Source organism: Rhinoderma darwinii, chromosome 1 (assembly GCF_050947455.1).
Source record: "Rhinoderma darwinii isolate aRhiDar2 chromosome 1, aRhiDar2.hap1, whole genome shotgun sequence".
Lineage (NCBI taxonomy): Eukaryota > Metazoa > Chordata > Amphibia > Anura > Rhinodermatidae > Rhinoderma > Rhinoderma darwinii.
This window is the reverse complement of record NC_134687.1, coordinates 375,316,402-375,343,855: the sequence shown is the minus strand read 5'-3', so window position 1 is coordinate 375,343,855 and position 27,454 is coordinate 375,316,402. Positions and strand designations below refer to the sequence as shown.

Genomic DNA, 27,454 nt, shown 5'->3' with positions numbered 1-27,454 from the left:
AACTGTTCCATTTTAAGATGACTCATATATGCCTTGTGTGCCATGTTTTGTGAGGCATGTTTCCCTTTCACCAGTTCCCTTACTTGTTCTAGAAAGGACAAAACGACAGTTATGTGACTTCCCTGACTCATCCATGAACACCATTACAATATTTTGAGGATAAAGTAATAGTTGTCATGTCCATGGCTGCGGGCCGTCAGGTTCACTCACCTCCTGACTTCCACTCACATCGGCCGGGTCCCATAGGGTGCGCACGCACACTCGTGCCCACTCTTAAAGAGGCAGCGCGCGCACCAGACTTTAATGCTAAATTAGCCCATTAGCACCCTGGACTATAAGAAGGGCCCAGCCCCTTCCTGCAATGCCTGAGCGTTGTTTGTCGTATCCTAGTTTGTCTATGCAAATGGTCTCCTAGTGTTTTCTAGTTCCCAGTGTATCCTGTATCCTGTATCTCGTGCTATCCTGGTCAAGTGCCGTGCTGGGCTGTATCTACGCCTGTCCTGCTACTCCACGCCTGAAGTCTACTCGCTGCCTAGTCCCAGCCGAGCCTGCCTTGCTACTGTCCGAACTGCCACAGGTACCCTATACGAACTATAGACTGTGACCTGCGCCCTGTTGGCCAGCTGCCATACCGCCAAGGCGGTAAAGCCCAGTGGGTCCACGAACCCAACGTGACAATAGTCATTGAATTATAAAAATATTGACCATTTCTCATCTTATTTCGGGCTGACTACCTATGGTTCTAACTTAAAAAAATTAATTCTTACAATGCTATGATGTAAGCTTACAATATTCTCTATAACACAGCGAACATGGTTACATTTTCCTAATACTATTGGGTGATCAACCCTCATAACTTCAAATGTGTTTTTAAGGTGACCACCCTTTAGCTCTAAATGTATCTTTGACAAAACAGGTATGTTATTGGACTCAGATAAACAGGTATTTTCATGGGGTTAAGTGGCTACCAGACACCACTGCCAAATATTATCTGGATAGAATATCGAATAATCAGAAAAAAAAACAACCTTTTTTTTAATCCATTTCTCCTGTTGGGCTGTCTTCCATAGCTGTGGGATGTATGATACTGACACCTTAGACCCTAGGCTATGAATATGTACCCAAGGTGGTACATGCCATGTCTGTAGGGGTTACTACCCCTGTCCTTATGCCGTGAATTTAATAGTTGCAGAATAGTGCATGATTATAGCTCTGGGGGTACGTTGATGTAATTTATCACTGATCTAGACTACTATGTCTGGAATTCACCTCTGTGAAATTGCTATTGGAAGTTTATGGCTTATCATCTAGATTGTACTACTTCTTGTATAGATTTAATGTTTCCATTTTACGCAATATTCTTCACTTTGTATGTTTGTACCAAACCATCTAAGGGAACAGTAGGAAGCACTACAGCTAACCCTTACCATACATTCAGGGGAAAGTTATATTATTTTGGGTCTTTAAAAAGTTCATACAATTGGGCAGATTTTCTTACACTGGCGTCGCCTCTTAATAAATCTGGCAGATGTTTGCTGGCCTTGCATCAGAAATTGGAGTCTATGAAATCTATGAGCCACTTTTGAAAAGTGGCAAGAGGAGTGAAAAGTTCCAAGCATTAGCATAAATATGGTGTGCACCAAAACATGTGACTTTTCTAAATGTTTTATAAAATTTCCCCCATTATCTTATTTTTTTATCATTTACCATCTAGACTATTCTGTAGATCCAGGGTTATTGATAACACTAGGGTATGTTCACACGTAGCAGATTTGTCCCATAAATCCACTAAGGATATATTCCCACAGGTCGGATGCGTTGCAAATTGTGATGATGCTGCAGCCCATGTGACTGTTGCAGCCTGTGATTGACTGCAGCAGTCACAGGGGATGAAACGTCAGCTGGAATCGCAGTGTTTCCGCTGCAAACATCGCAAAATTAACTGAATTCAATGGGGATAACCCGCAACAAAAGGGCAATGCTACTGCAGCATAAATTGACGTGCTGTGGATTAAAACACACGTTTGTATTACAAACAGACATCTCCCCTGAGGAAGCCACTATAGATGGTGAAACATGTAAAGAGTCTGACTAGGGAACCTTTAATTCACACATTCATTAATTCAGCAGATCAGCCGATGAAAGAGTGTTTGCTCGTTCATCGGCTGACCGTTGCTCTGTTTACGCAGGACAATGATCGTGAACGAGCATTCATACGAACGCTCATTTGACCGATTATTGGCCCGTGTAATAGGGCGATTAGTCTCAAATACGTTTGGGAATACTGATCATTAATGAACTCTGACCTCTGTTATTGGAAATCACAGATAAATGGACACCAGCAATTCATAAAAAATATTCTTCATTTCATTGCATTAAAAGAATAACACCATCACAGACGTGTGTTGAACTTAGGTTTCACTTACACTTTACCGAAGACTATGTACATAATGTTTCCATTTACAGACATGTTTGGGCATGCGAAGGAGGCAAATACACATGTCCATACAAACGCTCTTGCCGAAATGTCGTAAAATGTAGTGTTAAATCAAATAAAAACTATTAATCATGGAGAACTCCTTTAAGACGTTAAACATTAGGTTTATTATATCTTTATTATTCTTTGTTTACTTTTCTGCAGTACAAAGCAAGCTTGATATCAGCTCGACATTACTCATTTATTTACCCTCTACATAAAGCAAATTCCTGCTGAAGTCAAGGTGTTACTGTCAAAATTGTTAACACTTTTTAATTATGACTATTACCTACAGTTTCCTTGTTGGCTGCCAGGAGACACAGGCCTTTCTTTTCATGTAACGGCAGTTAAGGCTTTTTTTACAATGGTCGGGAGAAGGGAAAGCTGATTTTCGATCATCGTCCCGTGTAAAAGGGCCCAGCGACAAGGGCCCCTGCGATCAGCTGACAAACGCTTGTTTGTCGACTGATCGCATATTTTTTTGCGGGATTAAAAATCATCATTGTTGGCAGTACAACAGGGAATTGCTGCAGAGAATGATCCAAGCTGTATAGGAATAAACCATCTCATTCACCCTCATACAGTACAATGACTGCTCTATGTAATTGGAGTTAAAAGAGAAGCGATCGACGTGCTATATTGTCGATCCATGCTCATTTACAAGCAGAAATCTGCCGATGTAAAAGGACCCTAAGAGTATCTGTTGCCCCTAAAAACAAGCTGCCATAAATTTGTTCTTCTCACAGGTTCTCAGGGCAACTATAAGGAATTTCTTGCAACTACTCTTGAAGGCAGAGATTATGATATCAGTGGGCTGGAGCACTGAATACTAGAACAAAAGAGCTTGAGGTGCTCTGTAGAGTGGCATGCACCCTTGGCTCCCATCGGCTTCCTTTGGGACAGTTCAAGAAGGGCCATAGAATTGCATTACAGTGCTTGGCCCATCTTTACCTCTCCATAGAGTAGCCAATGGGGCAGGGTGCTAATAAGATGATTTCTCCCAAAAAGAAAATTCTGATCTAGTTAAAATCACAGAAAAAAACCCACAATGAAAATTATTTGTTTTATTAAATGTTGTGCCACAGCTCAATATACCAGCCTTGTTCTATTATTCCCAAATGTTTTAATGTGTTATACAACTGTAAATTGTAAAGGCTTTATGCTTTATGTATTTAATGTTATACTATGGTTTTTACATTGTATCAGCGCATTGCTGTTATCTCTGACACTATTTTTCCATACTACAAAATAAGTCTACTAAATATTAGTTACTATTCCCTAGGCAGATATCATTTGACAGATGCACATAACCATGGGATACCTAAGCTCCGCCCACAGTAGAAAAGGTTTAAATAATTTTTTCTCTTTTCAAATCTAATAAAAACATAAGCTAATATGTGAAATTGAATACCATGACTGCTTGTCTTCTTTGACCTTCTTTGCTGTCAACACAGTAGATACCCAACTTTTATTTACTGCCTATCAACAGTCTTCGAAAAGGGGCCTGTTCCTGGCAACCAGTCTGTCTCAGGGAGAGTATTCTGGTCTTCAGATCAAGAAAGAGGGCATACAAGGTGAAAGGAACCTTAGCAGGACATAAACCATGCCTTTTACTATCTTACAGTTTGTAAAAATGACTTTTAATTGTAAAACTAAAACAGTATTTAGAAAAGGACAGCTGGAAAATATGCATCATGTAAGTGAACTAAAATAAAAAAAAGCATTTAAATTTTCCAAATATTCACATTTCAAATTTAATCATTGTCTTATACAGGGGCATTATATAGCTGGAGTCTTTCTTTAATTCCTTTATATATAATTGTGACCACCTAGCATATTGCTCTTAACAAAAGACCGCACATTTCATGTTTTTTCTCAGCTAAAAATCATTAACGTTAAGAATCACGGTTAGGGTATGTTCACACGGCCTATTTACGGACGTAATTCAGGTGTTTTACACCTGAAAAAATGGCTCCAATACATCTGCAAACATCTGCCCATTGATTTCAATGGGTTTTACGACGTTCTGTGCAGACGAGGTGTATTTTTACGCGTCGCTGTCAAAAGACGGCGCGTAAAAAGACGCTCGCTACAAAGAAGTGCATGTCACTTCTTGGGACGTAATTGGAGCTGTTTTTCATTGACTCCATTGAAAAACAGCTCCAATTACGTCTGTAATGGACGCCGCGAAAAACGCCTGCACTTTTAATAACGTCTGAAATTCAGGAGCTGTTTTCGCCTAAAAACAGCTCCGTAATTACAGACGTATTTGGCGTTGCCGTGTGAACATACCCTTAAAAGACTTTTGCCATATAAAACTTGTTTTGCTATACTTTGCAAATAAACAGAAGTTAAACTCCTCTACAGGTCAAAAGAAGAGATGAAACTATAGCGAAAATACATTCCGATAGATGGTTTCCTGTGTTGTTTGCTCATATGAGATGTACTGTATTCTAATTACTGTGTAATCTCATACAGTCGTTTCTGTTTATATTATGAAACGCTCAGGATTTTTTCGTTCCTTGTCTACACATTGTCAAGTGTATATAATAAGCTGTGACAGCTTCCTGATAATGGAAATAGGTAGGATGTTATTTATGTTTACCATGGTCACCATTTAGCTGTGTTGACATTGTGTGGCGAGTTACTTAACCCTTTAATATCAGAGCAAATCTTGTTATTTAACCTGTGTCACAGTGATCGCACTGACATGAAGCTGTGCCCATGTGATTATTGCAGTAGCCCTTGCTGTAAAGGCCGGGATCATGGGCAGTTAACCTCTTAAACATTGCGATCAATAGTGACCGTGGCCTCTGATGTGGTTGACAGACGGGGGACTCCCTCTACCAACCTTCTATTGGCGCCCCATGACACAATCGAAGGGCCTGCCATGGCTATACGCATATTAGGGCCATGGGCATGGCCTAATAGATTGCCTATCAGTTTAATATTAACAGGCAATAATGCTTTTGGTATACTGAGAGTACTGAGTATGGTTGTGTTGCAAATAACAAGCCCAAGGCTACATCAACAAAAGAATAAAAAAAGTTATGGCTCGAGGAATGCAGCAATATAAAAACCATTTTTTTTTCCATGAAATTTGCTATTATTTTGAAAAAATTGTAAAACATAAAAAGGTTATTTATGCAGGCATTAATTTAAAGCACAAAAAAAAAATGGCAGGATTGTAATTTTCTCTATCTCCTCCCCCAAAAAAAAAAAGTCAATAAGTTATTTGTACCCCAAAAAGGTGCCATAGAAAATTACATACAACTCGTTACGCAAAAAACAAGCCTGCATACAGCTATGTAAAGTTATTGCTCTCTGAATGCAGCGACACAAAGACAGAAAATTTCCAATATAGGCTCGGTCCTTACGGGACAAATGGGACAAATAGGACAAATTGCTGAAAAGTTGAGGGTAAGTTCACACGCAGCGACCAAAAACATCTGAAAATATGGAGTTGTTTTCAGGCGAAAACAGCTCCTGATTTTCAGACGTTTTTGTAGCAACTCGCGTTTTTCTGCGGATTTCACACTTTGCCTAGAAAATCCATAGCATAATAGACCACGATGTGAAATTTCAAATCCACAATATGGTCTCAAAATTTGCGCTAATATTTTCCATTGTTTGTGAATAGAGTTTTCAAAACCCCATTATTTGTTGTAGACTTTCTGTGCGGAACTCACACCTAAATTCCACAACAAATATGCCGTGTAAGTGTGGCCTTTGAGCCTTGTCAAGGTCAATATTGTATGACTAAGCCTTTTCTAGCCTATAGTACAAGTTGAGAGAATATAATTTCTTTAGCCTTTTGTTAGTACATTCATACTCAAGGCCCCAAAAAGTTGATGAGTTCATTGACATAAACTACAAACCAGGATAATTCCAGTAGACAGTGATTGCCCTCTATAAGCTAAAGCCAAACCTATTTTCTTAAATATTCAACTAGTTTCGGTATTTAAACCCTTAGTGACCACCAATATGCCTTTTCACTGCGGCTACTAAGGGGCCTTAGGCAGTGGCGGATTAAGTAGACCATGGGCCCTGGGCTGTTACCCAAACTTGGGCCCCCCTTCCTCACCGCCGCCCTGCCGCGCCGTAACTATTTTTAACACTACCTTTCTGGGCAAGCATTAACAGTGTTACGATTTCCCTTGTCACAGGGCTGTGTCCATACATACTGAGAGTATCACACTGTGCAGGGACACATCCTCCTGACAAGGGGAATTGTCTATCAGTCCTGGACTACAGAAAGACTTTTTGTGAAATACAAGGATTCCTATAATAAACATGTCAGGAGAGGTGACAGATTCTCTATAAATCTAGTGACTCACAGGTGACGACGTCTCAGATTCTAGTAGTTTTCTTCCTCTTTTCTTCTCCATCCGATCCAGCGCTCATGACGACTTCTCCCGGCCATGACTCATTTCTGCAGAATTTGCCACTCAGACGTCTCCTCACTTTTCCAACATTTCCACACCTATAAACGAAAATAAAGTTATTATGGTGCCACATACTGTGCCCCTAAATATAATAGCACTAAACACTGCGTGCCTGAATATAATACCACACACTGTAAAACGCCACATACACACACAGCCCCCTGTACATAGTGCCACACACAGCCCCCCATAGATATCGCCATACACAGCCCCCTCTATATATCACACATTCCCCCCGTAGAGAGCGTTACACACAGCCCCATATAGATAGTGCCATACAGCCCCCTGTAGAGAGCGTCACACAGCCCTCCCCCTCTTGTAAATAGCACCAAAAAGCCCCCCCCCTATAAAGAGCGCCACACACATACCACTGTGGATAGCACTACACAGCCCCCCCTTGTATATAGTGCTACACAGCGCTCCCCCTTGTATATAGTGCCACACAGCGCCCCCCCTTGTATATAGTGCCACACAGCACTCCCCTTGTATATAGTGGCACACAGCGCTCCCCCTTGTATATAGTGGCACACAGCGCTCCCCCTTGTATATAGTGCCTCACAGCGCTCCCCCTTGTATATAGTGCCACACAGCGCTCCCCCTTGTATATAGTGCCACAATGTTATGTACACATTTAAAAACTTTATATCATAATTTTATATATATATGTATATATATATATATATATATATATATATATATATTAGTATGTGTGTGATTGATTGATTTTATTAAAAAATATTTTTACTTTTTGAGATACAGCTGCTTTGTATCCTGTATCCGTCAGGTCAGCAGGACTGACAGGATCAGTGACACGCAGGATCCACCTCAAATCTATCACATCTAAGATTATAATTTAGCGCAGGGCCCGTGTCACTGATCCCGTCAGTCCTGCTGACCTGACGGATACAGGATACAAAGCAGCTGTATCTCAAAAAGTGAAAATATTTTTTAATAAAACGTAATTACAAAGTTGCACCAAACACACATTTTTATAAAAAATAAATTAAAACGACGTGATTTTTGCGACGTTTTTTCCGTAGACAATGCAGGTTTCGTTTTTTATCGTTTTTATACACACCTTTTTTGCTATTTTAGAATTTTTATTCATAAAGTTTGAAAATAATAGTAAAAAAAATAAGCTTTTTTACGTTTCAGCTATTTTTTTTGGTAATAACATAGTTTTACCCTAAAATAGACCTTTTATTTGTGATCGCCATTGTCTACCGTAAATTTTAATATATTACATGTCTATATTAGGGTAATTGGGTCAGCGCTAGCGTTACAACAATGATTGGCGGGGGGAATGTTTTTTTTGGGGGTGGGTATTTTATGTGCATTTATTATTTAATTTTTTTTTGCACTTTACTTTATTATTTTTTTATTACTGTGGTCTGATCCTCAAAGGTCAAAAAAGACCTTTGGGGAACTTTATATATACTTTTTCTTTCTTTTACACCATGTTTTTCCACTGTAACTGGAGCTGCACAGCAGCCCCAGTTACAGGGAAAATCAGCCCTCTCATAGTGACGATTGTCACTAATAGGGCTGTGCTGGGTCTAGTTAGACCCAGCAACAGTCTGCCACTAACGGCACCCGGCGATCATGTGACCAGTCACATGATCACCGGGAGGAATAGAGACAGCGCCGCTGCTGCTGTCTCTATTCCTATACACAGCGTTCATTGAACGCTGTGTAAGACATCGGAGAAGACAGAAGCAGAATAGCTGCTTCTGTCTTCTCCTCAGGGTCCCCGGCAGTCACTGACAGCCGGAGACCCGACATTCAGCTGCCCGATCGCGCGGGCAGCATGTTAAAACCCGAGCCGTAGAAAGTCTATGGCTCGGGTTTTAAGGACCCGTCCCTGACCGCTGGCCGTAAAAATACAGCCAGCGGTCGGGAACCAGTTGGGCAGGAGGATAAGCCTGTACTGACCTCAGCGCCGGTGACCGCCCGCCCGGCTCTTCTTGCAGCTTTGGAGTAACAGAACAGCCGTCCGTCGCTGTTCTGTTACTCAATGGCGGCGCCCGCACTTGTCAGGGAGGCGTGTCCTACCCCTGGATCCCGGCCAATTCTCTGCTCCTCCCCTCCTCATCTTCGGCTTGTAGCAGCGCTAGCGCGCTGAATAGGTTTGCAAAATGATGTGCGGTTCGGGCTGCCATGGGCCCCCTGGGAGCCTCGGGCCCCGGGCGGCCGCCCGAATCGCCCATATGATAATCCGCCACTGGCCTTAGGCTAGGCCACCGCCTTTCCACAGCAGCCGAGTCTAAGTCCTGCACGGGTGTCCCATGCAGGCTGTAGCGGGTGCTCGGCTGTCTGATGACAGCCGGGCTTCTGCTCCACCTGTAGCAATCGAAGGTTACTTCGATCGTGGCCGTTTAACCCCTCAAATGCTGTGGTCAGTAGCGACCGCAACATTTAAGTTGTTTACAGAGGGAGGGGGCTCTCTCTCTCTCTCTCACCCATCGGCATCCCGCAAATGCAATCGAAGGTCTCCGGTGGGGTGCCATGGCGGCCGGAGGCCCGCCCTGGCTATATGCCTATTAGGCCATGCCGGAGGCATGGCCAAATAGATTGCCTGTCAGTTTTATACTGACAGGCAGTAATGCTCTGGTATACTAAGTATACCAAAGCATTATATCTGCGATCTAAAGATCGCATAGTCAAATCCCCTTGTGGGACTGAAAAAATAATAAGTAATTAATGTAAAATAAAAATTATTAAAAAAGATTACAGTAAAGAGATGGAAAAAAACTTTTTTTTTCCATAAAAAGTGGTTTTATTTAGTAAAAGTATAAAAAAGAATTAAAAGTACACATATATGGTATTGCCGCACCCGTAATGACCCAAACAAAGTTAACATGTCATTTAAACCGCAAGGTGAATGCCGTAAAAAAAAAACGCAAAAAACAATGGCAAAATTGTTATTTTTTTCCATTGTCCTCCAAAAAAGTAATAATAAAAGTTAATCAATAAGTCCCATGTACACCTAAAATGTACTAATGAAAACTAAGTCTCGTCCCGCAAAAAACAAGCCCTCATATCACTACATTGACGGAAAAAGAAAAAAGTTACGGCTCTTGGAAAGCGACAATGCAAAAACAAATAATTTTAGTTCAAAAGAGATTTTATTGTGCAAAAGTTATAAAACATAAAAATCCTCTACATATGTGGTATCGTCGTAATCGTACCGACCCATAGAATAAAGGTAACCTGTTATTCCCGCCACGCGGTAAACGGCGTGAATTTAAAATGCACAGAATATTGGTGGAATTTCAGTTTTTTTTCTATTCCCCCCCAAAAAAGTTAGTAAAAGTTAATCAAAAAATTACCTGTACCCCAAAATGGTGCCATTAAAAAGTACAACTAATCCCTCAATAAACAAGTTGTCATATAGCTAAGTTTTAGCTCTTTGAATACGACTATAGAAAAACAAAAAAAATTGCTTGGTCATTAGGGCCTAAAATAGGCTGGTCACTAAGGGTTTAACACAAATGCCCATTAATGAATACATGTCTTCTGAGTTATCATTATTATTATTATTATTATTATTATTACTACATATGATTGTGTTTCAAATACCATTTATTAATGAATCCATTTAATATGTAGGTGTTGGGATTGTGACAGTAAATCAGAACATCTTCTGCCAAGTGCCAGTCTTTCCGAAGGCCATTAAAAATTGCCTATTAATTTTTCAAACTTTATTGACAGAAGCTGCAAATCAGAATGATCACATTAAATGTTTCCAGAACAATAGGCAATAAACTACATCCTCCTCCAATTAACAGACTAATATTTAATAAAATACTTAATTCTGATAAATATTTAATAAAGAAAATTTTGATAGATGTTTCCCCTCGGGTACATATCACTACTCTATACTAATGATCCGGAGTTGGCATTCACTGATACAGCACATTTAACACTTTCCACCCACAAACTAACAGAAACCTACAGTAACTGCCGTAAATTAATGATACATGCCCACACAGTGTCCGGAAGATTCCGAAGATTGATATCTTCAGCCCTACCATCTTATAGTCTTTTGGATTTTGGGGTGTTGTTTTTTGGGGGTTTTTTTTGTTAAAGAAATTATTGTATATAGTTACATAATAAAATGACATTTCAATACAGATAACATAGAAAATAATACATGTATACAATCATGGCATATTGTAAAATATCATATTCTGTACGTTATATATTAAAATGTAGACAGACATATGACCTTTAGTATTTATACATGCATGCATATATTTTTTATCGATCAACAATATACTCACTTTCCCGACACGGTCTGTACCTAGCATATGGTTCTCTATTATCTCCAAATCACACCTAGTAGTTGAATGTATAAAAGTGCCTTTGAAGACATGTTGCACTGCATCCATAGCAGCTCAGCAGTAGAAGCAGCAGGTTTCTATAAGCAGGGTAGGTCCAGGCTCTGCAGCACAGAGTAGTCTACTGCCTTATGTATTATCATTCATACAAGGAGGAGGCTGAGCTCCCTGCTCTGCACCAATGACTTCTCTAGCTTCAAGCTGGCACGGCTTTATCTTCTTTTATTCTGAAATGTCTATCAGTCACCTAGGAACATCCTATTTCTCAATGGTTACTCAGCAAATAGTATCACATTAGGAGCATGCTGCATGAAAATAAGTCAACCATCCTTCTCTCAGCAAGGTGTTCTTACTTGTCAATATAGATATTGACTCTAAAGTCTTTCTGTCAATTCTGGCATCTATTGTTGTCATGTATATTTATCTGTACATCTTAAAAAAAAAAGGAAAAACAACATTTAAAATAGTTGTACTGAAGCGCAATAAAATCAACTCTGAAGTTTAAAGAGACTCTGTCACCACATTATAAGTGCCATATCTGCTACATAAGGAGATCGGCGCTATAATGTAGGTGACAGTAATGCTTTTTATTTAGAAAAACGATCTATTGTTACCACTTTATGAGCGATTTTTTTGCTTTATGCTAATTAGTGCCTTCGTGGATTCAGGGTCTTCTGCTAATATTATGTCTGTAGGATTTGCTATGTCTCTAGCTATGCCATTGATTGATTTGCCTAAACCTGTCCCGGTAGTGGGTATCGACTCCACTCCACTTGCTAATGGTTATTTTACACAGCATACCCCTGTTTTTGAACTCATTGTTGGCTCCATTCATTTGGAGCAGTGTTCTGTACTGGTGATGCAGGGATTATCATCTGATTTGGTTTTAGGCCTTCCCTGGTTGCAGATGCATAATCCCACGTTTAACTGGAGTACTGGGGATCTTACTAAATGGGGTAATGAATGCATGACGTCCTGTTTTTCTGTTAATTTTATTTCTCTCCCTGAGGAGGTGAACACTCTACCTGAGTTTATTCAGGACTTCGCTGATGTTTTTTCTAAAAAGGCCTCCGAAGTGTTAACTCCTCATAGAGAATACAATTGCGCAATCGATTTGGTACCAGGAGCTAAGCTCCCTAAGGGTAGGATATTTAATCTCTCTTGTCCCGAACATGAGGCAATGAAAGAATATATCCAGGAAAGCCTGGCCAAGGGTTATATTCGCCCCTCTACTTCTCCGGTAGGTGCTGGCTTCTTCTTCATAGGGAAGAAGGATGGTGGTTTTAGGCCGTGCATCGATTACCGAAACTTGAATAAAGTCACTGTAAGGAACCAGTATCCCCTTCCTTTGATTCCTGATCTCTTCAATCAGGTTCAGGGGGCCCAATGGTTCTCTAAGTTTGATCTTCGGGGGGCTTATAACCTTATCCGAGTCAGAGAAGGGGATGAGTGGAAGACTGCGTTTAACACGCCCGAAGGTCATTTCGAATACCTCGTCATGCCCTTTGGGTTGTGTAATGCTCCTGCGGTCTTCCAGAATTTCATAAATTAGATTTTAAGAGACTACCTGGGGGTATTTCTTGTAGTGTACCTTGATGACATACTTGTGTTTTCCAAGGAATGGTCCTCTCACATTGAGCATGTCAGGAAGGTGCTCCAGGCCCTTCGGGAAAACAAACTCTTTGCTAAATCCGAAAAATGTGTGTTTGGGGTGCAAGAGATACCATTTTTGGGTCAAATCCTCACACCTAATGAATTCCGCATGGACCCTGCCAAGGTTCAGGCTGTGGCTGAATGGATCCAACCTGCCTCTCTGAAGGCGTTACAGTGCTTCCTGGGGTTTGCTAATTATTACAGGAGATTTATTGCTAACTTCTCGGTCATCGCTAAGCCTCTTACGGATCTTACTCGCAAAGGTGCTGATCTCCTCCACTGGCCTCCGGAGGCGGTCCAGGCTTTTGAGATCCTTAAGAAGTGCTTTATCTCTGCCCTAGTGCTGATTCAGCCTAACCAAATGGAGCCATTCATCGTGGAGGTTGACGCCTCCGAGGTGGGAGTGGGTGCTGTCTTGTCCCAGGGTACCAGGTCCCTCACCCATCTTTGTCCCTGTGCCTACTTCTCCGGGAAGTTCTCGCCCACTGAGAGTAACTATGACATGGGCAACCGCGAACTCTTGGCTATCAAATGTGCATTTGAAGAGTGGCGCCACTTCTTGGAGGGAGCTAGGCACCAGGTAACGGTCCTTACCGACCACAAGAATCTGGTTTTCCTAGCATCTGCCCGGAGGCTAAACCCGAGACAAGCTCGATGGGCGTTGTTTTTTACTAGATTCAACTTTGTGGTCACCTATAGGGCTGGGTCTAAAAATATTAAAGCTGATGCACTGTCGCGTAGCTTCATGGCCAGCCCTCCTTCGGAGGAAGATCCTGCTTGTGTTTTGCCCCCAGGTATAATCATATCCTCTGTTGATTCTGACTTAGTCTCCGAAATTGCGGCTGATCAAGGTTCAGCTCCCGGGAACCTTCCTGAGAACAAGCTGTTTGTTCCCCTGCAATTCCGGCTAAGGGTACTCAGGGAAAATCATGACTCTGCATTATCTGGCCACCCAGGCATCCTGGATACCAAGCACCTCATTGCTAGAAACTATTGGTGGCCTGGGTTGCCTAAAGACGTTAAGGCCTACGTCGCCGCTTGTGAAATTTGTGCTAGGTCTAAGACTCCCAGGTCCCATCCAGTGGGCTTACTATGTTCTTTGCCCATTCCCCAGAGACCTTGGTCCCATATCTCCATGGATTTGATCACCGATCTGCCTCCATCTCAAGGCAAGTCGGTGGTGTGGGTTGTAGTAGACCGCTACAGTAAGATGTGCCATTTTGTGCCCCTCAAGAAACTACCCAATGCCAAGACGTTAGCTACCTTGTTTGTCAAACACATCCTGCGTCTCCATGGGGTTCCTGTTAATATTGTTTCTGACAGAGGGGTGCAATTTGTTTCATTGTTTTGGAGAGCTTTCTGTAAAAAGTTGGAGATTGATCTGTCCTTTTCCTCGGCCTTCCATCCTGAAACTACTGGCCAAACTGAGAGGACTAATCAGTCTCTAGAACAATATTTAAGGTGTTTTATCTCTGACTGTCAATATGATTGGGTCTCCTTCATATCCCGCGCCGAATTTTCCCTTAATAACCGGGTCAGTAACTCATCAGGGGTCTCTCCCTTTTTCTGTAATTTTGGGTTTAATCCACGGTTCTCCTCCGTTTCCCCTGGTGGTTCCAACAATCGCAAGGTAGATGTCGTTCATCGGGAACTGTGCACAGTCTGGGCCCAGGTTCAGAAGAACCTAGAGGCGTCCCAGAGCATACAAAAGACTCAGGCAGATAGAAGACGTTCTGCTAACCCCTTGTTTGTGGTCGGGGATCTGGTGTGGCTGTCTTCAAAAAATTTGCTCCCCGGTATATAGGGTCGTACAAGGTCATTGAGGTCCTTAACCCTGTCTCCTTCCGACTGGAGTTACTCCCGTCATTTCGAATACACGACGTGTTTCATGCCTCCCTCCTGAAACGCTGCTCCCCGTCCTTGGCTACCTCGAGGAAACCTCCGGTCCCTGTTCTCACCCCTGAAGGGGTAGAATTCGAAGTGGCCAAGATGGTGGACAGCAGGCTGGTCCAAGGCTCCCTCCAGTACCTGGTCCACTGGAGAGGATACGGGCCTGAGGAGAGGACTTGGGTACCCGCCCAGCATGTTCTCGCTGGGGTATTGTTCAGGAGGTTCCATCTTCGGTTCCCCAATAAGCCAGGTCCAACTAGAAAGGGTCCAGTGGCCCCTCATAAAAGGGGGGTACTGTAAAGGATCTGCCAGACACAGCTTCTGTGTCGACACCCATGGTTAATCAGTCTGCATCTGCTCCTAGGTCTGATAGAGTGACACGATCTGCTACCACTCAGGCTGGTAAGCTGAGGAGTGGGAGAACTTATCCCAGCCTGGCCAGACGGTTCTAGCTCCCGCCCTCGGTCTATTTATACCTTCATTTCCTGCTTGTCCTTTGCCTGTGATTCTTTCCTGTTTCCTAGCTCTGCTGCTCCTGCTATTACTATTGACCTTGCTTCATTTTGACCCTGGCTTTATTGACTACGCTCCTGCTCTGCGTTTGGTACCTCGTACACTCCTGGTTTGACTCGGCTCGTTCACTACTCCTGTTGCTCACGGTGTTGCCGTGGGCAACTGCCCCATTCCCTTAGCTTCTGTGTACCCTTGTCTGTTTGTCTGTCATGCACATATTGAGCGTAGGGACCGTCGCCCTGTTGTACGCCGTCGCCTAGGACGGGCCGTGCAAGTAGGCAGGGACTAGTGGCGGGTAGATTAGGGCTCACCTGTCTGTCTCCCTACCCCGACATTACAGATCCGTCTTGCATTATCTCTGTTAACCCACTGCAAGTAGGAGACATCCCTCCAGGGAGGTTATTTGTGCGCTTGGCAGACAGAAGGAGAATCCTTCACTGGGGACACAGCTCCAGACTGGCAAGTCATGTGGGTGCCCGTAAAACCCGAGACCTGATTGCCTGTCATTTCTGGTCACCCACGCTTCCCAAAGACATCATGGACTTTGTCTCGCCCTGCACGGTGTGCGCAGCTAACAAGGTTGGTCATCCCAAGCCTGCATGCCTGCTCCAGTGCTCGCTGGCAGCATATAGCAGTGGACTTTGTCACGGACCTGCCTCCCTCTGCTGGATGCAGTGCGGTCTGGGCGGTGGTGGATTATTCTCGAAGATGGCTCATTTCGTTCCGCTGACCGGTCTACCTTCTGCTTCTTGACTGGCCGACCTCTTCATCAATCACATCTTCCACCTGCTTGGCTTACCTCTGCATATCGTGTCAGATTGGAGGGTTCAGTTCACCTCGAAATTTTGGACAGCCCTCTGCAAACTCCGTGATGTAAAGTTGGACATTTCCTCAGCCTACCATCCCCAGTCCAATGGCTAAGTCGAGATGCTCAACCAAATCATGGAGAATTATTTACAACACTTCATCTCCAGGCAGCATGATGACTGGGTGAAGCTTCTTCCTTGGGCCGAGTTCCCCTATAACAACCACATAAGTGAGTCCACTGCTTCTATACCATTCTTTATTGTCTACGGCCAACATCCACAAATTCCTCTCCCTGTGTCCGTTACGTCCCAGGTGCCTGTAGCTGTCCCTGCATTTAGGGACTTCCTACAGATCTGGCAGCAAGCCTGATCCTCTATTCTGCTGGCGGTCGACCGCATGAAGCGAAAGGCAGACACAAGGAGAAGAGAGCCCCGCCCAGTTTCTTCCGGGTACCAAGGTCTGGCTGTCCTCAAGGAATATCCGGCTGAGGTTGTCATCGTGCAAATTCGCTCCCAGGTTCCTCGGACCCTTTGAGATCCTCCAGCAGGATCAACCCGGTCTCATAAGCTTTGGCTGCCCGCTACCCTCAGAATCCCCAACTCCTTTCACGTGTCTCTTCTGAAGCCTGTGGTGCTGAACCGCTAATCGAAGACTCTTAGCCCTGCAGTTGCCCCCAGTGGTTCTGCCGATGTATTCGAGGTCAAGGAGATCTTGGACTTCAAGAGGATAAGAGGAAAAGCCTTTTACTTGGTGGATTGAAAGCAGTTTGGTCCAGAAGAGAGGTCATGGCAGCCAGAGGAGAACGTCAAGGCTCCTTCTCTGATTAAGAAGTTCCTCTCTCGTTCTGGCCCCAAGAAGAGGGGGCATAAGTCGCAGACTCCTATAATCCTGCAGACGTCTTCCTTCCCAGAGATGCCAGCACATGTGGCCATCCTATCTTGCAGTCACCACTAGGGTACGCGCTCGAGCTCATTCCCGTGTCGAAATGTGCCAGATCACGCACATGTTTTAGATTGACTGATTGCTCCCATGATCACCCTGGACTATAAGAAAGGCCCTGCCCCTTCCTTCATTCACTGAGCTTTGTTGTGTTTACCCATGTTAGTCTTTGCTAATGGTCCCTTAGTGTTTTCCAGTTCCCAGTGTTCCCGTTCCTGCTACCGGTATCCTGTATCCTGTGTTACCTTGTTCCTGTGCCATACAGAGTTGGAGTCGTGTTGTGTCATATACTACGCCTGCTGTATTTCACCGCGCCTGGTGTCTGCCTGCTGCCAAGGTCCCATCTGAGCCTGCTATCGCTACTGTCTGCATTGCCACAGGTACCCTTATTCAAACTATTGACTTTATCTTGGTATCCTGTTTGGCCAGCTGCTATCCCGCTATGGCAGTACGGCCCAGTGGATCCACACACCCATCGTGACAATGCATAGATGACTACGCTCTCCTGTTACCGCACACCAGCTATTCTTTACTGCACTTCCTATCTGGTCTCTCAAAGAATTGCATGACACAGCCAAGGCTGCGGCCTAAATTTCATCCTGTAGCCCTGCGGAAAACCTGCACAGAAGAATGTGCCTTTCCAGTTGCCGTTCACAAGAGACATAGCAACGTCGCACGTAAGCCAGCAATGAACCATAAAAAGGGACCACACTGCACAGTCCGCCTACGGAAATAATCTGCCTGCCCCGCATCCCATCTGTCAGGTTCTTTTTCACAGCAGTGTCAGAGGAGTGAAGGTGGCAGTCCCTCAGATTTACCAGCTGCTATTCATGTTATTCCTGCCACTGAACAAACAGCTAGGCCTACTGGTGTCCACTTGATTTTCCAGCATTTCAACAGCACTCTACAAACATATACAATTTAAAGGGCTATTGACCCAATTTTTATTTCTGTCTGGACCATCTACTTAGGGGCCAATGCTTAAACACCTGGAGGGCCTAACTCGAATTATTTGCAGACTGCTAGTGTGTGGCCTCCAGAACAAACCATTCTCTTAAAAAGATAACTCCCTAATTTTTAAGGACTCATACTACAGTTCCAACCATTGTACAAATCCTTACAAAACCCCCTGCTGTTTCTACCTATTCCCTCCCTAGTGGGTGTTACAATCTCCAGTCAATTAATAGAGTAGCCCTGCTAGGATCTCTATCCGACCAGTCGACGCCTGTCAGTTACATAGTTACATAGTTACATAGTTAGTACGGCTGAAAAAAGACACATGTCCATCAAGTTCAACCAAGGGAAGGGAAAAGGGAAGGAAAAATTTCTACACATAGGAGCTAATATTTTTTTGTTCTAGGAAATTATCTAACCCTTTTTTAAAGCCATCTACTGTCCCTGCTGTGACCAGCTCCTGCGGTAGACTATTCCATAGATTCACAGTTCTCACTGTAAAGAAGCCTTGTCGCCTCTGCAGCTTGAAACTTTTTTTCTCCAGACGGAGGGAGTGCCCCCTTGTTTTTTGAGGGGGTTTTACAAGGAACAGGATTTCACCATATTTTTTGTATGTGCCATTAATATATTTATATAAGTTAATCATGTCCCCCCTTAGTCGTCTTTTTTCAAGGCTAAATAGGTTTAATTCTTTCAATCTTTCCTCATAACTTAAATTCTCCATGCCCCTAATTAGCTTCGTTGCTCTTCTTTGTATTTTTTCCAACTCCAGGGCATCCTTTCTATGAACTGGAGCCCAGAACTGGACTGCATATTCTAGATGAGGCCTCACTAATGCTTTGTAAAGTGGTAATATTACATCCCTGTCCCGCGAGTCCATGCCTCTTTTAATACACGACAATATCCTGCTGGCCTTTGAAGCAGCTGATTGACACTGCATGCTGTTATTGAGTTTATGATTTACAAGTACACCCAGATCCTTCTCAACAAGTGAATCCGCCAGTGTAGCTCCCCCTAGGACATATGATGCATGCAGGTTGTTGGTACCCAGATGCATAACTTTACATTTATCTACATTAAACTTCATCTGCCAAGTGGACGCCCAAACACTTAGTTTGTTTAAATCTGCCTGTAATTCATGAACATCTTCCATAGTCTGAACTATATTACATAGCTTGGTGTCATCTGCAAAAATAGAAATAGTGCTATTAATCCCATCCTCTATATCATTAATAAATAAGTTGAATAATAGTGGTCCCAGCACTGAACCCTGGGGTACACCACTTATTACCGGGGACCATTCAGAGTAGGAATCATTGACCACAACTCTCTGGATACGGTCCTTGAGCCAATTCTCAATCCAATTACAAACTATACTTTCTAAACCTATAGTCCTTAATTTACCCATTAGGCGTCTATGGGGGACAGTGTCAAATGCCTTAGCAAAGTCCAAAAACACTAAATCCACAGCGGCCCCTCTGTCTAGACTTCTGCTCACCTCTTCATAAAAACAGATTAGGTTAGTTTGACAACTTCTGTCCTTAGTAAAACCGTGCTGGCTGTCACTTATAATACTATTTATTGGCACATAATCCTGTATATAGTCCCTCAATAGCCCCTCAAACATTTTCCCCACGATGGATGTTAAGCTTACTGGTCTATAATTACCTGGGGAAGACCTAGAGCCCTTTTTGAAAATAGGCACCACATTTGCCCTGCGCCAGTCCCTTGGCACTATACCAGTCACTAGAGATTCTCTGAATATTATGAAAAGGGGGACAGAAATAACTGAACTAAGCTCTTTAAGAATTATAGGGTGTAACCCATCTGGTCCCGGGGCCTTGTGCACATTTATTTTATTTAATATAGCTTGGACCATCTCTACATTCATCCAATTCAGTATATCAACTGATATATTAACAGCACTGGCACCGGCTACATCAGCTGCTCTTTCTTCAGTTGTATATACAGAGCTAAAGAACCCATTTAGTAACTCTGCCTTCTCTTGATCCCCTGTGATCAACTCCCCATTACCATTATCTAGGGGTCCTACATGTTCAGACCTGGGCTTTTTTGCATTTATATGCTTGAAGAATTTTTTAGGATTTGTTTTACTATCCTTGGCCACCTGCCTTTCATTTTGTATTTTTGCTAATTTTATTACATTTTTACAGATTTTATTAAGCTCTTTATATTTTACAAAGGCTACAGCTGTACCCTCAGATTTGTATTTTTTAAATGCCCTTTTTTTGTCATGTATGTTTGCATGTTTTTGTCATGTATTTTGTCATGTATTTTTTGTCATGTATTGTAGTGATTATGTGATTTCAGTAATGACGACTTTTACGCCATTGAGCCGCCTGTGTTGCTCTGCAGGAGTCACACCAGATCTAGTCTGCATTGCTGCATTAAGGTGAGGGAATGATAAGATGTAATTATTAATATTGTAATGTTTTATTACTGGACAGCATTTTGTGGCACATCATATTTAATGGGGGCACTATACATGGTACTTATTTACAGGGGCACTATGTTTCACACTATTTCCAGGGCAGCACAGAGTGTGGTACTACTTACAAGGGGCACTATTACTTTTGGGTGCACAGTAGGTGTCAGTATTCTACTTAGGGTTGTGTGGCACTATGAGTTTAACAATACAAACAAAAAACTTTACAGCACCAGAACAAATGAAAGTCAATAGGAGTGCAAAGCCCAATAGGACAGGATCCAACTGTCTGACACAATGGCAACAAAGAAGGCATTGAGGCAGCACATCCAGAAAACAAATGAACTTTTATTCACCCATGCGACATTTCAGCTCCTCAGAGCTGTCACGATCCCGGGGTATGTGGACTCACTAGGCCGCTCCGCTGTAACGGAGAGGCAGCTGGCCAACTCACAGTCTATGCAAGAGTGTATACAAGTTCATAGCATAAGGGTACCTGAAATAGTCCAGATGGTTGCAGGGGCTCTGGAACGGATGGTAGAAGGTGCAGCAGGTTGCGTCAGACGTGGCAGATGACAACGTGTGCAGTAGGTTGCGCCAGACATGGCAGATGACAACAGGTGTAGCCGAACACGACTCCACTCATTAAACAGGCTCAGGAACAATAAGGGTATGTTCACACGGCCTATTTTCGCCCGAAAAACGGCCGAAAAATCGGAAGCACATTGATTTCAATGGGAAAACGGCGTTCTGTTCCGACGGAGCGTTTTTCGCAGCGTTTTTTTACGCGCAAAAAAACGGCCGCGAAAAAGAAGTGCAGGACACTTCTTTGGACGTTTTTGGAGCTGTTTCCAAAGACTCTATTGAAAAAAATCTCCAAAAACGGCTGTAAAAAACTCCGCGAAAATCGAGAGTGGCACCAAACCCTCTCCAGTCCACCAAATAGAAAGTCCTTCAACTGCAGACCTAGGAGCTTTACTGTAGCGGTTCAGGACCACGGGTTTAAGAAGGGACACATGGAACAAGTTGGGAATATTTAGAGAAGGAGGCAACCGAAGTTTATAGGACACTGGGTGGATCCGCTGTAGGACCTCGAAAGGATCGGGGAACCTAGGAGCGAACTTGTGAGAAGGCATCTTGAGTTTAATGTTTCTCGAGGACAGCCAGACCTTGACTCCAGGAGAAAATTGAGAGTGAGTTTTCTTTCTTTTACCGGTATGCTTTATCATGCGGACCACTGCTTGGAGAATCACAGCCTTAGTTTGCTGCCAAAGGTGAACAAAAGAGCCAAATGAAGAGTTAGCTACCGGTACTTGAGTCATGGCTGGCATAGGAAGAGGAACTCGAGGATGCTGGCTGTACACAATGTAGGAAGGAGACAAGGCGGTAGACTCACTTGTGTGGTTGTTGTATGAGAATTCCGCCCAAGGCAGGAGTTGCTCCCAATTGTCGTGTTGGGGGTGGAAACAAAGTGGTGAAGATATTTCTCTAAAATTTGGTTTGTCCTCTTCACTTGACCATTGGACTGAGGGTGATAGGCAGAAGAGAAGTCAAGTTTAATGTCCAGCAGGTTGCATAGGGCTCTCCAAAACTTGCATGTAAACCATACACCCCGGTCCGAGATAATATGTAGAGGGAGTCCGTGTAGCTGGAAGATGTGCGAAATAAACAGGCTTGCCAGGTGAGGAGCAGACGGGAGGCCAGTCAGTGGAATAAAATGTGCCATTTTGGAGAAACGATGCACCACTACCTAGATTGTAGTACATCCAGCCGAGGGGGGAAGGTCAGAGATAAATTCCATAGCTATATGCTGCCTAGGGTCATCAGGAACGGGCAGGGGAAGGAGCAGACCAGCAGGTTTGGAGCGGGAAGACTTGTTCGAGGCACAGTTCGTACATGAAGAGACATAGTCCACAACATCCTTAAGCAGCGTGGGCCACCAATACTGACGGGCTATGAAGTCCTGAGTCTTTTGAACACCAGAGTGCTCCGCCAATTTAGAGCTGTATCCCCTGCAGAGAATTCTCCTCCTGTCCATAAGGCGGACAAAAGTCTTTCCAGGAGGAATGTCTCTAATTTGCAACGGGCTAGCGACAATAATCCTAGACGGGTCTATAATATATTGGGGAATCTCTTCAGAGTCATTTATCTCAAATAAACTAGACAGGACGTCAGCCTTCACATTCTTATCAGCAGGACGGAAGTGAAGCAGGAATTGAAATCTAGTGAAGAACAACGACCACCTGGCTTGGCAAGGATTTAGTCGTTGTGCTGACTGCAAGTACGTAAGGTTCTTATGATCCGTATAAATGAGAATAGGGTGAGCCGCACCTTCCAGAAAGTGTCTCCATTCCTCTAATGCCAACTTGACGGCCAGCAACTCCCGATCCCCAATGGATTAGTTGCGCTCTGCCGGGGAGAACAATTTCCAGAAGAAGCCACAAGCCACCATCTTGCCCTTAGAGTTCTTTTGACCCAGTAGTGCTCCAGCACCAACGGAAGATGTGTCCACTTCCAGAAGGAACTGCCGAGAAGCATCAGGGTGATGAAGAACAGATGCTGGGGTGAAAGCGCTCTTGAGCTTAGTAAATGCCGATTCTGCCTCTGGAGGCCAAACCTTGGCGTTCGCCACCTTCTTGGTGAGGGCCGAGATTGGGGCAGTGAGAGATGAGAAGTTCAGGATAAACTGCCGATAGAAGTTCGCGAATCCCAGAAATCTTTGTATGGGCCGAAGACCGTGTGGACGTGGCCACTCTAAGATGGATCTCACCTTCTCTGGGTCCATCTTGCGGCTACGGTCGTACACGATGTAGCCCAGAAAGGGCAGAGAGCATCTCTCGAACAAACACTTCTCAATTTTATCATATAGGTGGTTCTCCCTTAACCACGATAGAACTTGGCAAACGCGCCTGCGATGCGTCATTAAATCCGGCGAGTAAATCAGGATGTCATCCAGATAGACCACTACACAGTCATACAGCAGATCACGGAAAACATCATTTACAAATTCCTGGAACACAGCTGGAGCATTACACAGGCCAAAGGGCATCACAAGGTATTCGTAATGGCCGTCTCGGTGTTAAATACGTTTTTTTATTAGTCTCCCCTGCGGATACGGATCAAGTTATATGCTCCGCGTAGGTCAATTTTTGTGAATACCTTGGCCCCACGGATTCGGTCAAAAAGTTCTGAGACGAGCGGCAGGGGATACTTATTTTTAACAGTAATTTGGTTCAGGCCCCAGTAGTCGATACATGGCGGAAAAGATGCGTCCTTCTCTTTCCTCCGGCCGGGGAGGAAGACTTTCGGATGAACCCTCTTTTAAGATTCTCTTTAACATAGGTGGAAATGGCTTGGGTCTCTGGCAGGGTAAGAGGGTAAATGCGCCCTCGAGGTGGTGAAGCCTCAGGGAGTAAATCCACCGGACAGTCGTAGATAGGATGAGGAGGAAGAGTCTCTGCTTCCCTTTTACTGAAAACGTCCGCAAAACTAGTGTGATGAGATGGTAGATCGGAGAGTGACTGAGGCAGTGGCGGCAAAACAGGGCGAACCTGTGAAAGACAATGGCTATGGCATCTGGTACCCCATTGGAGAACTTCTCCGAAACTCCAGTTGAGAACCGGAGCGTGTAGGTGAAGACATGGCAGACCCAGCAGAATAGGGTTGATAGCTTTCGGTATTACAAGGAAAGTGATCTGTTCAGAGTAAAGAGCTCCAACTTGTAGTGTCAATGGTTCTGTGATGAACACAATTGGATCGGGCAATGGTAGGATGACAACAGGTGCGGTAGGTTGCGCCAGACGTGGCGGATGACAACGGGTGTAGTCACACAACTCCACTCAGTGTGGTACTACTTACAAGGGGCACTATTACTTTTGGGTGCACAGTAGGTGTCAGTATTCTACTTAGGGTTGTGTGGCACTATGAGAAGTTTAACAATACAAACAAAAAACTTTACAGCACCAGAACAAATGAAAGTCAATAGGAGTGCAAAGCCCAATAGGACAGGATCCAACTGTCCGACACAATGGCAACAAAGAAGGCATTGAGGCAGCACATCCAGAAAACAAATGAACTTTTATTCACCCATGCGACATTTCAGCTCCTCAGAGCTGTCACGATCCCGGGGTATGTGGACCCACTAGGCCGCTCCGCTGTAACGGAGAGGCAGCTGGCCAACTCACAGTCTATGCTAGAGTGTATACAAGTTCATAGCATAAGGGTACCTGAAATAGTCCAGATGGTTGCAGTGGCTCTGGAACGGATGGTAGAAGGTGCAGCAGGTTGCGCCAGACGTGGCGGATGACAACAGGTGTAGCCGAACACGACTCCACTCATTAAACAGGCTCAGGAACAATAAGGGTATGTTACTGGGAAGAACTAATGTCAAATAATGGGACAAATGATAAATGGGAGATTTTCAAATCTACTTTGGGTAATTATAGTGCAAAATGTATTCCTACAGGTAACAAGTATAAACGACTAAAATTAAACCCCACATGGCTTACACCTTCTGTGAAAGGGGCAATACATGACAATAAAAGGGCATTTAAAAAATACAAATCTGAGGGTACATCTGCAGCCTTTGTAAAATATAAAGAGCTTAATAAAATCTGTAAAAATGTAATAAAATCAGCAAAAATACAAAATGAAAGGCAGGTGGCCAAGGATAGTAAAACAAATCCTAAAAAATTCTTCAAGCATATAAATGCAAAAAAGCCCAGGTCTGAACATGTAGGACCCTTAGATAGTGGTAATGGGGAGTTGGTCACAGGGGATCAAGAGAAGGCAGAGTTACTAAATGGGTTCTTCCGCTCTGTATATACAACAGAAGAAGGAGCAGCTGATGTAGCCGCTGCCGGTGCTGTTAATATATCAGTTGATATACTGAATTGGATGAATGTAGATATGGTCCAAGCTAAATAAAATAAAATAAATGTACACAAGGCCCCGGGACCAGATGGGTTACACCCTAGAGTTCTTAAAGAGCTTAGTTCAGTTATTTCTATACAGAAGATATATGGGAGAGATCCTCCAGCTCACCTGACACTTGACATGTGTGTCGTAGACATCGCACGGAATCTCGTGTCGGCGCACGATAGGTAAAGACAGGCAAAGGCAAGGGGTTGAATCCAGCGATGTAGAGGATAAAATGGAAACTTATTCCAAGTTTACTAGGTATCAAGGTTTAAAAAGGTCCAATAAGATGGAGTCCTGGTGTGCAGACAGGAGTGTGTATCGGTCCAGTCTTGGAGCCTACGCGTTTCAGACGTTGTGCACGTCCTTAATCATGGCTGTTTAAACCTTGATACCTAGTAAACTTGGAATAAGTTTCCATTTTATCCTCTACATCGCTGGATTCAACCCCTTGCCTTTGCCTGTCTTCAGTTATTTCTGTCCCCCTCTTCATAATATTTAGAGAGTCTCTCATGAATGGTATAGTGCCAAGGGACTGGCGCAGGGCAAATGTGGTGCCTATTTTCTAAAAGGGCTCTAGGTCTTCGCCGGGTAATTATAGACCAGTAAGCTTAACATCAATTGTGGGGAAAATGTTTGAGGGGCTATTGAGGGACTATATACAGAATTATGTGACAATAAATAGTATTATAAGTGACAGCCAGCATGGTTTTACAAAGGACAGAAGCTGTCAAACCAACCTGATTTGTTTTTATGAAGAGGTGAGCAGAAGCCTAGACAGAGGGGCCGCTGTGGATATAGTGTTTTTGGACTTTGCAAAGGCATTTGACACTGTCCCTCATAGACATCTAATGGGTAAATTAAGGACTATAGGTTTAGAAAGTATAGTTTGTAATTGGATTGAGAATTGGCTCAAGGACCGTATCCAGAGAGTTGTGGTCAATGATTCCTACTCTGAATGGTCCCCAGTTATAAGTGGTGTACCCCAGGGTTCAGTGCTGGGACCACTATTATTCAACTTATTTATTAATGATATAGAGGATGGGATTAATAGCACTATTTCTATTTTTGCAGATGACACCAAGCTATGCAATATAGTTCAAACTATGGAAGATGTTTGTGAATTGCAGGCAGATTTAAACAAACTAAGTGTTTGGGCGTCCACTTGGCAAATGAAGTTTAATGTAGATAAATGTAAAGTTATGCATCTGGGTACGAAAAACCTGCAAGCATCATATGTCCTAGGGGGAGCTACACTGGGGGAGTCAATTGTTGAGAAGGATCTGGGTGTACTTGTAAATCATAAACTAAATTTCAGCATGCAGTGTCAATCAGCTGCTTCAAAGGCCAGCAAAATATTGTCGTGTATCAAAAGAGGCATGGACTCGCGGGACAGGGATGTAATATTACCACTTTACAAAGCATTAGTGAGGCCTCATCTAGAATATGCAGTCCAGTTCTGGGCTCCAGTTCATAGAAAGGATGCCCTGGAGTTGGAAAAAATACAAAGAAGAGCAACGAAGCTAATAAGGGGCATGGAGAATCTAAGTTATGAGGAAAGATTAAAAGAACTAAACCTATTTAGCCTTGAGAAAAGACGACTAAGGGGGGACATGATTAACTTATATAAATATATGAATGGCGCATACAAAAAATATGGTGAAATCCTGTTCCATGTAAAACCCCCTCAAAAAACAAGTAGGCACTCCCTCCGTCTGGAGAAAAAAAGGTTCAACCTGCAGAGGCGACAAGCCTTCTTTACTGTGAGAACTGTGAATCTATGGAATAGCCTACCGCAGGAGCTGGTCGCAGCAGGGACAGTAGATGGCTTTAAAAAAGGCTTAGATAATTTCCTAGAACAAAAAAATATTAACTGCTATGTGTAGAAATTTTTTACTTCCCCTTTCCCATCCCACTTCCCCTTTCCCATCCCTTGGTTGAACTTGATGGACATGTGTCTTTTTTCAACCGTACAAACTATGTAACTATGTAACTATGTTCACACGGCCTATTTTCGGCCGTTTTTCGGGCCGTAAACGCCCGAAAAACGGCCGAAAAATCGGAAGCAGAACGC

The 27,454-nt window shown here is 43.5% G+C and overlaps 1 protein-coding gene across 3 annotated transcripts in view; it reads right to left on the bottom strand.

The window, feature by feature from the left end:
* GDA (guanine deaminase) overlaps nucleotides 1-11,385 on the bottom strand; it is a 65,011-nt gene extending 53,626 nt beyond the window's left edge. Inside the window, exons 1-2 of one of the 3 annotated variants that reach the window (XM_075828095.1) lie at nucleotides 8,854-8,948; nucleotides 6,814-6,959 (exon numbers count right to left, since the gene is read on the bottom strand). In XM_075828095.1, the coding sequence (XP_075684210.1) occupies nucleotides 6,814-6,864 (51 nt within the window). In that variant the 5' untranslated portion in view covers nucleotides 6,865-6,959; nucleotides 8,854-8,948. Of the gene's footprint in view, nucleotides 1-6,813; nucleotides 6,960-8,853; nucleotides 8,949-11,204 lie in introns of those variants that run through there. The other 2 variants (XM_075828088.1, XM_075828099.1) reach the window with 2 other exon arrangements.
* Nucleotides 11,386-27,454: the final 16,069 nt, after the last annotated feature.